The sequence below is a fragment of the Pelobates fuscus genome, chromosome 9 (genome assembly GCF_036172605.1).
Source record: "Pelobates fuscus isolate aPelFus1 chromosome 9, aPelFus1.pri, whole genome shotgun sequence".
NCBI lineage: Eukaryota > Metazoa > Chordata > Amphibia > Anura > Pelobatidae > Pelobates > Pelobates fuscus.
In genome coordinates this window covers 84,128,987-84,141,589 of record NC_086325.1, presented here as the reverse complement: position 1 = coordinate 84,141,589, position 12,603 = coordinate 84,128,987, and the positions used below count along the sequence as shown (strand labels likewise).

Here is a 12,603-nt window from a genome sequence, read left to right as displayed (position 1 = left end):
CTCCTCCCTCCTCTTCCTACTCCTCCCTCTACTCCACTTTCTCCTCCTACTCCTTCCTCTACTCCACCTTCTCCTCCTCCTACTCCTTCTTCCTGCTCTTACTCCTCCCTCCTCTTCCTACTCCTCCCTCTACTCCACTTTCTCCTCCTACTCCTCCCTCTACTCCACTTTCTCCTCCTACTCCTTCCTCTACTCCACCTTCTCCTCCTCCTACTCCTTCTTCCTGCTCTTACTCCTCCCTCTACTCCACTTTCTCCTTCTACTCCACCTTCTCCTCTCTCCCCCTACTTCTCCTCTATTCCTCCTTCTCCTCCTCCTACTCCTTCTTCCTGCTCTTACTCCTCCCTCTACTCCACTTTCTCCTTCTACTCCACCTTCTCCTCTCTCCCCCTACTTCTCCTCTATTCCTCCTTCTCCTCCTCCTACTCCGCCTTCTCCTGCTCTGGCCACTCTTCCGCCACTTCCCAGGGGGGAATACCACACTGAAAGAACTGTTTTGGGCACTCTCAAGGAAATAGTGCGGCCCTGACCCAGATTCCCATGGAAGTAAGGGAGGTGGCTGTCCCTCATGTTTTTTCTTCACTAAGTCCCCAGAAATCTCATGAAAGGAACTTGACTCATTAGAACAAAACATGAACATTCATTTTACAAATCTCTACAGAGGGGGGTCAGCAAGAGAACTGTGAATAGAAAGACAAAGTAGCTTTACCAGATCCTGACTCCACTCTGTTTGCGGATAAAGAGGAAAGGTACCATACTGGATTTGCTGTTGCTACAGAAGATCAGGTACGTCAAGCACCTTCACTTTCCTCACTCACATCTGCTCAAGACGCTGAATTGACAGCCTTCTCAGTGGCATACAAAATGCCTGAAGGAAGACATGCCAATATCTACACTGGGTGCAGCACATTATTTTGGATCAATCTGGAAGATAAGAAGCACCACTCAGCTGACTAAAAGCTGCCAACCAAGCCACAAGTGCACCAAGGGAGGTGGACAGAATGGTGTCCGCTAAAGAAACTTCTATACTCACCATGTAAATCCTACCTACAGATCTCAAGCTTCTGAAAGAATGACAAGCAGCTACGGACCCTGAAGAAATACAAAGCTGGAAAAACAGAAAGGGGCAACCCTTGAAGACGGGCTGTACTCCAACGCTTTCAAGCTCTGTTTACCCAAAAACATGTACTGGGCAGTGAGCCCATGGAACTTTATACCTATCCAAGACCCTCATGAACTCTTTTGATCTCTAAAATACTCCTAAGCACCTAGCTAACTCTCAATATCCCTTTCAAGAATCCAGGTGACAAAGAGCTACTGGGTCAAATATGCACTAGTTATCATAGACATTTTGTCAGGATGGCCAGAAGCCTAGCCGGTCATCAATGTGACAACCAAGACCATATACCCAATAGTGCATTGTGAAAGTTGCAGAGATCACTCAGTGGATTCATTGTTCCAGATTCAAGACTCTCTCTGCAACATGAGAAGTGACATTTGTTGATTTTGACACACTTTTGACTCTAAAGAAAAAATGACTTGTTAAATAAAAAGATACCAGCAAGTAGGTGTTTGATGGCCATAATAATGCCTGACCACCTGCCATCGATGGAAAACCGAGGACCCCAAAAGGAGACCTCGTGAAGCTGAAGGGATCCAAATGCCAAGCTTCCTCAGGATTATTTGCCCATCCTGAGTTTGTGGTGATATTAATATTGACTAAATGATCCGAGTCCACCTACGCTGATGTAGCGTGGGACAGGTTTAATACTACAATGCATAAGCAAATGCGCCCTAGCCAAGGTTATTATGTCCATACACATAATACATGACAAGGTACTCTTGACACACCACATTCATGCTTCAGAACATAAAAAGGAGCACCCCTCGAAAGGGAAAGTTTGATATATATATATATATATATTGATGCCATAGGTGTGCCAAGGGGGGTACCAGATGATTTTGCAGTAAAAGGAAAGTTTGAGTCCATTTTCCCAACCGTCACTGCTAATAATAATAATAATATTTTGATTTGCATTTATTATACCTATTGCAACCAACAACGTTTACCTGTCACCATGACTACTTGTGCCTATATTCCAGATAACACAAGTCCATATGGTAATGTAAGCTTGTCTATTTATGATGTCCCTCTGAAGAACTAAGAAGACTTTAAGAACCGTTACTTCATAGGGTTTCTGTGCCTTGGGTTAACACGTCTTCCTGATACTAACTTAATAAAGTTTTTATCTCTTAGAATTTAACATTTCATAGGGGGGACTGATGTGGGATTATTAAAAATCTTTATTGTACTTGTATTGAATTATTGTACTAACTCCATTTTAACCTTATATTGTGACAATCCTCCATTTTGTCCTCCTAACCTGACTTCTTCAATCCTCCATTTTGTCCTCATGACTTAACTTGTTCATTTTAAAACTACCTTACGTGACTGAATTTCCCAACCCAATTAGTATAGTAGACAAAGACTGTATTTCCTGCAAAGACACAGGAGTTGCTGACTACTCCCTAAACTTGTAAGATAGTATAGTTTGAAGGCCACGAGAACACAGTAGTAATGAAATGTTCTATTCATAAGAGACCTTGCACCTGGACATGAGGCCTGATATCACTGACTGTGTAAAATGACGCTCAAGCCCCCCTTTCCACCGAGTAAACCTCATGCTGGGAAAGATGGCGCCTGAGCCTTCTGTCCACACCCTTGTCCAGAACAATACCACCTCCCGGTGGGAGGACACCTAGCTGGTCACTCAAACCCCTGAGCCAATTAATAATATTGGTGGGTGGACACGAAGTTAGTCACATAATGTTTAATCCAATTAATGATGTTTATTTGTTATTATCTGATATTCAATGATGATGTCATTTTGCTTTTAAAAAGATCTGCACAACTGTTTTCCAACCAGATTGCATTAAATTTTCTGAAGTGCTTTTAACCTGAACTCCATGTGTCAGTGTGAGCTTACTTCTGCGTATACGCAATTTAATCATCTCAGATTTGGACAGGAACAGATAGACATTTAAACATATTTGTTTATTTCTAAATTAATCTACATCAATGTGTTCTGGGTACTTTGGCCCTTTGTACAAGGGTTGAATTTACTCTAGTGTCTTCCAGACAGCCAGTAGAGGCACTTCTTCCTGAAGACCGATTAAAACTTGGTCTGGGAATCAAATGCTCATAGCAGCATATTATTGGAGCAGTGTGATGTTTGACTGTGCATACATACCTCCAACCCATTCCTTCTCTATAAGAAGCAATGGATTGGAGGAGATCGTGATGACATTAGCAGGCATGTCTTTGAAGACTGGAAACAGGTGAGTAATTTATATTCTACTCACTTTTTTAAATGCAAGTGGGATGGATATAAGGAATCCCAAAGTCCCACAATAATTATTTCAGGACTATAAGTTGCCTTTAATTCACTTACTGACTACTACAATGTGTAGTGCAAAATCTTCAAAATATTTTTCAGTGATCATCATATCTGTATTTTTATTTTATGTAGCTATCGGCATAGACGCACAGAGCAAGAAGAAGATGAAGAACTGCTATCTGAAAGCCGAAAAACCTCAAATGTGTGTGTGCGATTTGAGGAGTCACCGTCTTGTACGTCTTAATAGTATGACCTTTATTTAGCATTTGTAAATTAAGGAAATTATTTATTTCTAAACTGTAAATGTAAAACACATTTGTATCAACAGAGATGGGATTCCTTTGTATCACATTTGGATTTCTTTTCACCTGACACCTGGGACATGCAGTCGTGGACAAATAACAAGGCTTATTACACGGGACACAAGGGGTCAGTGCAAGTGCAGAGAGCATGTGGTCTATACCTCCAGCGAGTGCAGACCACACTAATCTCTCCCTTATGGTCCACTACTCACTAATGAGGCAGACCTTAGGCTGAGAGTCCAAATAGCTGCACTCTGACTCACTGTGTGTCGGTACCGCAAGGGAGCGAATACACCCACTAGGGGTGCAAACCACATGCTCTCCGACTCACCAGGGTGCATAAAACTGCAGACGGTAGGGCAAAACAACACACATCACGCTCAAACATATCACACACACATTTCACACAGCCAGTAAACATCACACACGCATTACATAAAGGAAGCAAACATCTAACAGACACACACAGTACTCACATCCTGCAAACTTTACACACACATTACATACAGCCAGCAAACATCTTACACATTTATAGAGCAAACTTCACACACACGTTACACATACACATTACACACAGCCACACCACACACTTTACACATAGACACCACACAGATACACACAATATGAGGGGGGGGGAGGGGAGGGGGGAGGGAGGGATGGACTGTAGTGGGAAGCAGATTGCATAATTGAGGACATTTAATAAAAATCTACTTGTCTAGGGGACTAAATCGTTAGCCCAATCTGCTTGTCCACCATGGCAAACTCTGTGTCCTGACACACAAAATTAATTCCTATTGGGGCACTTGCCTAGAGCCTTGGACATACTTCAAGTGATATAAGTAAAACCCTATACCCTTAGTGTAGCACTGTGGTAATTATTAAAGGGGTAGCTTACCCCACGTTATCTTGATGAGATCATGTAACTCAAATACATAAAAAATAAAATAAGGCAAATACAATATAGTGCAGATGGTAATACAAATTGAGTATTTGATCTTGGAAATTGGGTCACTCACATGGTGTTCCCCCTTAATGCGTGTAGGCTGTGCCTAATGTGTGTGTTTGAAGGATGTGTGTAATGTGTGTGTCCGTGCAAGCTGTTTGAGGTGTGTGTGCTGACTGTGCGCGGTTTACACCGTGTTTGTGTAGTGTGTGTTTAAGTGATGTTTTCTGGATATGTGTAATGTGTGTGTGATGCTTGCTGGCTGTGTGTTATGCGTGTGTGATATTTCCTTTCTGTGGCAATGTGTGTGTATGATGTTTGCTGACTGTGTAATGTGAGTTATTTGCTGGCTGTGTTTAATATGTATGATGTTTTCTAGCTGTGTGTGATATTTGCTAACTGTGTATAATGTGTGTATGTGTGACATTTGCTGTCTGTGTGTAGTGTGTGTGATATTTGCTGACTGTGAGCAATGTGTGTTATTTACTGGCTGTATGTAATATGTGCTGTATGTGTGTAATTTTTGTAATATATGCTGAGTGGGTGTAATGTGTGTTTTTGTGGTTTTTCCTCCACCTGCTTAGCTTTCTACAGGGAGCAGGGCCATGACGTCTAGTAGTCATTTTAGGTTAGAAGTCCCCGGTGTTCCATTGGGGGGTTAACAAGTACCAGGTAGTCCCGTATGGGGGTTAAAATATTTGTTGGTCCAGTGTTGGAAGTGTGTGATCTCCACCTCTGGTGTGAGCAAAACATGGTAATCGCTTATTTGCAGTCTTAGTGCTTACTAAGTCAGACTGCAGGCTGGGAATACTGGTGGTTGCGCTCTGACACGTCGGACCGCGAGGGAATGATTACTGTTGTCTGCAAATACTGGAGGTACAGACCACTTGTTCCCTTTCCCAGCACTAACCTCCTATGTTACCTGCAGCAGCCCTGCCATAACTTGGGCCATCCTTATGGGTGTGTGCAATAAATTTAACTAATTTAAAAAAAATATATATGTGAGTTCTAGCTGTCTATCTATTGATTTAACAAGTATACCAGTGATCATGAAATTATTTGAAGACTACTTCTTTGTGTAATATCAACTGTGATGGACTGGCACTTTTAGTTATTTGGTATTTATTTTGTATTTCTGTAGATGTTAAGGGAGGGGAATTGAGAGACTACCAGGTCAGAGGGCTCAACTGGATGATCTCTTTATATGAGAATGGCATCAATGGCATATTGGCAGATGAAATGGTAAATAGTAGAGACTCCTTCTAAATACCAACAATGAAACCGGAAAATGTCCTAAGTGTGCTTATTTACTTATTATTATTATTTTTTTTTTAATGAAAGGGTCTGGGGAAAACACTGCAGACAATTGCTTTACTGGGCTACCTTAAGCATTACAGAAACATTCCAGGTCCTCACATGGTTTTGGTTCCTAAATCAACGCTACACAACTGGATGAACGAGTTTAAACGCTGGATTCCTTCTCTTTGTGCCGTGTGTCTCATTGGAGACAAAGATGCCAGGGTAAGAACGATTGTTGACATACTAACTGTATCTGACATTGTCGACAGAGGTTTCTCATGTTCTTTTAAAAAAATGTTTTATTTTGTATTGTTGGTATAAGGTGAGTACAAACAGGTGTGAGGTACCCCAACGGCAATCCTCAGGCATGGCATCATGCATTACATTTGAGGTTATAGATAGGGCATGCACAATTTTATAATATAATGATAAACAACAAGCTTAACTAAAGGTCTAGACCCGAGATTGATAGGTTAAGTTAGATAAAGTAAAACAACAAGCTCAACTATAGGTCTAGATCTGAGATTGACAAGTTATGGTAGGTAAAGTAAGGCAAGGTTAGGATCAGATAGGCTAACGGTTCCAACATGGCGATAAACTTAGAAAATTGATCGTATTGCTTTTTGCTGGAACTACTGGTGAGAAAGCATATAGGTGGCAGGACCTTGTGTATAAGTACTCAGCGCTCACTAACAAGGCTTGTATAGTACCACAGCAACGTTTATAAGGAACATAAATACAGGCTCACTCATCAGTTTTCATGACTTATAGAGACTGAGATGGAGACTGGAGGCCTAGGATAGGCACAAGGACGGGAAAAGAGCATAAACTGAAAGGCAAAGGCAAGCTAGTCGGGCTGGACCTGTGGAATGACCCCTTTTTGGTGGGTTTAGTCCCTGGAGCAGTCCATACCTCTCATCCCACACAAGCTCTAAAGGCATATTGTATGGGCTCAGGGCAAGGGCCGGGAAGGAGCCATTGTTGGGCACTGCTGAGCTGTGAGATTGCCACCATGTTCCAGCCTCCGTCCTTTTTGTCTTGTGTGGAGGTGAGTGGTCTGGAGCATACCCCCCTGCCCCCGAAGCCGCCACTCTTTGCTGCCACCTCTGCTTTCTGTCGTGGCTGTGATACTGGGCAAATTGATTTCCACTTCTTCGCCGCTGTCTTCCACGTCTGTTTTTTCGTATAGGCCTAGTCATGTCCACCCTGGATGCTTTCGCTAAGGTTAAGTAGGTTTCTGTGGGGTTGTTCCCACTCCAACACCAACCTCCAGATTCTTCTGCATTCGCTGCCAGAATGCTTCACAGATAAAATCAAAGCGCTCCAGCAGCGTACTGCTCAGACATGAGGGGTCAGCTTGGCACACATGAGCTGTTATAGAGCAGGAAGCCGCCATCTTAGTGGGTGAGATGCTAAATTTCCCCATACTCTTGCCTGAATGTTGGAGCTCATCAGCACAGGACCAGGCTTCTAGCTGTGCCGTGGTGGACCCCCGCTGGTCCAAAGGTGGGGGGGGGGAGGGGAAAGGGTTTGCAAGGCCCTGCAGGACATCGAGGCTGGGGGATCGGCCACGTCACAGGGCATTTATTGGTATAATGCATTAGTTACTGAGTCTTCCCTGAACAAAAATGTCTTTAGGAAGTGCTTAATCCCTTAAGCACACAACTACTGAATTAAAAGGAATATTTCCATCATGTGTCGTTAAGGGGTTAAAGGACTGTGGAGAAATCTGACAGCGCAGGGATGGCAATGTTTTGCAATGATTATCTGTCTGTAGGTAAGTGTTTGTTTTCAATCTTGATTTCTGGGTTAAAGTGTAGAGATCATAGAATTAGCATGGTAGACTACATATAAAAAAAAAAATACTCAAATATATGCTTGGCAAATGACCTATGGCATATCTTTATATAATTGTAAAGATTTCTCTAAACATGTACAAAGATTTTGTTTAACTTGCTATTGCTTTGTATGGTATAGGCTGCTTTTATTCGTGATGTCATGATGCCAGGGGAGTGGGATGTCTGCGTTACTTCCTATGAAATGGTCATAAAAGAAAAATCTGTCTTCAAAAAGTTCAACTGGAGATATCTTGTTATTGATGAAGCACATAGAATCAAAAATGAGAAATCCAAGGTAACTTATATTGACAAGATGCTGTGTCATTTTTAGAATACTTCTTACAAAATACTGTAAAATACTAGAACTGCAAACAGGAATATGAAGAGAAACTTAAAGGGACACTACAGTCACCTGAACAACTTTAGCTTAATGAAGCAGTTTTGGTGTATAGAACATGCCCCTGCAGCCTCACTGCTCAATCCTCTGCCATTTAGGAGTTAAATCCCTTTGTTTATGAACCCTAGTCACACCTCCCTGCATGTGACTTGCACATCCTTCCATAAACACTTCCTGTAAAGAGAGCCCTATTTAGGCTTTCTTTATTGCAAGTTCTGTTTAATTAAGATTTTCTTATCCCCTGCTTGCTAGACCCTGCAAGAGCCTCCTGTATGCGATTAATGTTCAATTTAGAGATTGAGATACAATTATTTAAGGTAAATGACATCTGTTTGAAAGTGAAAACAGTTTTTTTTTTCATGCAGGCACTGTCAATCATAGCCAGGGGAGGTGTGGCTAAGGCTGCATAAACAGAAACAAAGTTATTTAACTCCTAAATGACAGTGAATTGAGCAGTGAAATTGCAGGGGAATGATCTATACACTAAAACTGCTTTATTTAGCTAAAGTAATTTAGGTGACTATAGTGTTCCTTTAAAGCCCTAAATATGTATCGCGTGGAACTGCGAAGGAATTGGGAATGGGATGGAAAATTACAGTATATTGAAAATAGCACGGGAACCGGGGAGATTGGCAGGAACAATTTAGAGATGACATCAAATAGCTTGAAATGCAGAAATTAACAAAGTAACTTGGGATTATACATACTGCTGTCCTGAACACAAAATAAAATCAAGAATAATGCCTATGCTTTCACAGATTGTAATGATCAGCTTACATTTTTCATTTTTCATCCAAACCAATAATACCAATTATATGAAAGCATTTTATCAGAAAAGTTCTAATTACCCAACCTTGAAAGAATGAAATCCTTAATGTTAAAGGATGCTAACATTTCCCACGTATACTTCAGTAGGGTATGGTAGAAAAGTACATAGGGAAACATAAGATTGACACATGGAAGTTATGGTATGTTTCCGGATATTATGAATTTCTGTGTACAGTACACTATATGAATTTTCAGATTTCCTTTTTTTTGCAAAGAAACATAGATTTTATGTATTTTACAGTTCTTATTATATGATGGACCTTTGACAAACAGCAAACCATTTTGCCATAATTTGTGCACTATTAGTTACATATTTTTTAGCCACATTTGTTTTTGAGAAATATTCTTTACAGCGTTATAAAATGCGTAACTTTACAGAAAAAAAACAAGCTGCTGCTTATTTCAAACCCTTTAGTAGACTATTTATAGTCTCCAAATTCTGTTACTCCTCTACTCCATTATCACTTCAATACTTCAGTTACTTATCCTATGGGAGAAAAAAAATCTAATTAAAGTTTGTTTTTCCTAGCTGTCTGAAATAGTTCGGGAATTTAAGACCACTAACCGATTACTGCTGACAGGCACTCCGCTTCAGAATAATCTCCATGAGTTGTGGGCATTACTGAATTTCCTCCTGCCTGATGTATTCAATTCATCAGAGGTAAGTGTTCGTGTGGATATTTGCTCTGGAATGATAAAAGAATTGCACAATTATTTTTGACTCCATTTATGATATTTTTCTCATCTATCTCTGTCTTCCCATTTGCACTATGTGTGTATGTGCATATTTATATATATATATATATATATATATATATATATATATTTCCTGGCCATATCCATGGCAGCACAACATTGGGTAGCTCCTCCCTATCCCCATTGGACAGGAATAATAATTAAGCCGTATAAGTACCACCTCCTGCCCCTCCTTCCCCAGTCTTTTTTTCCTGTCCTATCCCTAGGACATGTCGGTCTTTTCAGACTGCTAAAATTTTCTTTTATGGCTTACCTGAGGATTAGTTCCTCTGGCCCTTGGGGAGTTCACCCTCTCTCCCCTGGGAAGTCTCCAGTATACGGCCCTGTGCAAAGGTGTCCCCCTGGAGAGAACCCCTTTAGTGACCGGGGGTTTTTTCCCTCCATTTTTCCAGTGGTAACATGGAAAGGAACATGGAATGTGGCTGGTTTCCGGTTTGGTATCCTCCCACCAGGCTCAAGGTAATATTGTTTTGTTTTACCTGTTGGTTTTGGAAAGTTTTCAGTTGAAGCGTTCTGGGGTTTCCCTGCACGGCTTTCGGGAGCCTCCTGTGCGCCCGCGCGGCGTGTAGGCGTCTCCTGTGCACCTGCGCGGCGTGTATGGGTCTCCTGGGCGCCTGCGCGGTTCTCGGGGACTCTGGGACGCATTCGCGCGCAAATCTATTCATTTAATTTCTGATTAGGCCGTTTCGCGCGTCTTTTCGGTCATCTGCGCATGCGCGATGACGTCAGACGCCTTCTTAAAGCGCCAGGCCTCCTTTTTGGGCAGTTTGAATTTTTCTGCTTCCTGGAGAGTTTCTGGCACCGTTGAGATCTGTGGATTGTTGATTCTTCGTCTTTTTTCTTCTAAAGTAAGTTATTTTTCCTTTTTTCTTTTTTCTTTTGTTTGGTTTCCTGTAGTTTTTCTGCTGGGTTCTAGTTTCGCTGTTTCATCTATTATTTATAGATGGATTCGCGCTCATGATCTAGAGAATCGGAGTCTTCTCATCATAATAGGTCACAATCTAAGCGATATAGGTAAGCCATCCATTTTTGGAAATTATTGATATTTTGATATCTAAAAGAGTGGTAATGTACTAATATTCACGTTTGGTGTATTTCAGTGATAAAAGTACAAAGACTTCAGGATCGTCCAAAGGGAAGTCGCCCAAAAGGACGCTATGTGTATCCTGTGATAACAGAGCCATAGAAGGGAAACGTCTCTGTTCGAATTGTCTCTCAGCAGCTGCTGGACCTTCTCAGTTAACACCAGACTTTAGGCAGCTTATCAAGCATGCAGTTGCCCGGGGCATCAAAGAGGTTGGTAAGACCCACAAGCGACCTAGATATTCTGAGCCGTCAGATTGGTCTCCTGATAACTCGGAGGATGAGTTTATGGACACGGCTTCGCTGAGAGACTTGGCTTTTTCCTCGGAGGAGGATGCTATGCCTGATCCTGACTTCCTGATACCTGCGGAGGTGGATCATTTGATTGCCCGGGTCAGAGAAACCCTTACTTTGAAAGAGCCCTCGGAGGAGGAACCCTCTACATCTAACCGCTATTTCTCAGATCTTAGAAGGAAAAGAGCGGCTTTCCCTGTGCATACCACTATTAGTGACCTTATTAAAGAGGAATGGTCCAGGTCTGATAGGAGATCCTCTGCAAAAGGGAAGTTCTCCAGATTATATCCGTTTGATCCCAAAGATGCTGAAACATGGGATCTTCCACCCAAGGTTGATGCTGCGGTGGTTAGGCTAGCCAAGCGCACTACCCTGCCAGTGGATGATGCAGGCTCCTTCAGGGATCCAATGGATCGTAAGATGGAATACTACCTGTCTAAGTCCTATGTAGCCTCAGGCACGAGTCTCCACCCTGCCGTTGCTCTCACGTCTGTTTCAAGAGCTATGAAGGTTTGGCTGCAGGAGCTGGAAGGGGACATCAAGAGGGGCAGGAGCCGTTCCTCTATTGTTGATGCCCTGAAGGATATGCGTCTAGCGATTGATTTCTCTTCGGAGGCCGCAGTGGATCTGGTGAGAAACCTTGCTAGAAATATGTCCTTCTCGGTTTCCTCCAGGCGGGCGCTCTGGCTCAGATCTTGGGCGGCCGATGCTTCCTCCGAGAATAGTTTGTGTTCTCTGCCATTTCACGGGAACATGTTATTCGGCAAGAATTTGGATGAATGCATTAAGAGGGCGGCTGAAGGGAATAAAGCCTTTCTACCCCAAGAGAGGAAGTATAAAGGATCCTTTCGCGCCCGGAAAGAGTACCATTCCTTTCGTGACAGTAGGTCCTACAAGCCTGGTAGGGAATACTCCCGATTTCAACCGAGGAGAGGTGCCCCTTCTGGGTACAGAGGAGGCAGGTCTCGCGGGTCATCTTCCTCTAAGGACCCGAAGAATCTATGACTACGTACGGCCCAAAACCGAAGGTGTCGGGGCTTGTCTTCTCCAGTATCTTTCGACATGGACCATTTCCACAAGCGACGTTTGGGTACTGGATATTATTCGGAGAGGTTACCTACTAGAATTCTTCAAGCATCCTCCCAACCGATCCTTTCACCTCACAAAATGGCCAGGGGACAAGGAAAAGTGCATTGCCCTACGAAATTTCGTCCTTTCCTTGCAGAAGGAGAAGGTCATCGTCCAAGTGCCGGCAGGAGAAAGAACTCAAGGATTTTACTCCCACATCTTCTTGACAAGGAAATCCTCAGGGGGTTGGAGACCCATTCTGGATCTGCACAGGCTGAACAAGCATCTGCACATTCGCAGATTCAAGATGGAATCTCTGCAGTCTATAATAAAGGTTGTGTCACCCAACCAATGGATGCTGTCTATAGATCTACTAGACGCATATTTTCACATACCC

The 12,603-nt window shown here is 42.5% G+C and overlaps 1 protein-coding gene across 2 annotated transcripts in view; it reads left to right on the top strand.

Annotated features, from left to right (window-relative positions):
* The window catches only part of SMARCA1 (SWI/SNF related, matrix associated, actin dependent regulator of chromatin, subfamily a, member 1), a 208,483-nt gene that overhangs the window by 92,704 nt on the left and 103,176 nt on the right, over positions 1–12,603 (top strand). The window contains exons 4-8 of one of the 2 annotated variants that reach the window (XM_063432114.1): positions 3,531–3,631; positions 5,785–5,885; positions 5,985–6,164; positions 7,920–8,075; positions 9,535–9,666. In XM_063432114.1, coding sequence (XP_063288184.1) covers positions 3,531–3,631; positions 5,785–5,885; positions 5,985–6,164; positions 7,920–8,075; positions 9,535–9,666 — 670 coding nt within the window. Of the gene's footprint in view, positions 1–3,530; positions 3,645–5,784; positions 5,886–5,984; positions 6,165–7,919; positions 8,076–9,534; positions 9,667–12,603 lie in introns of both variants that reach the window. The other variant, XM_063432115.1, reaches the window with a different exon arrangement.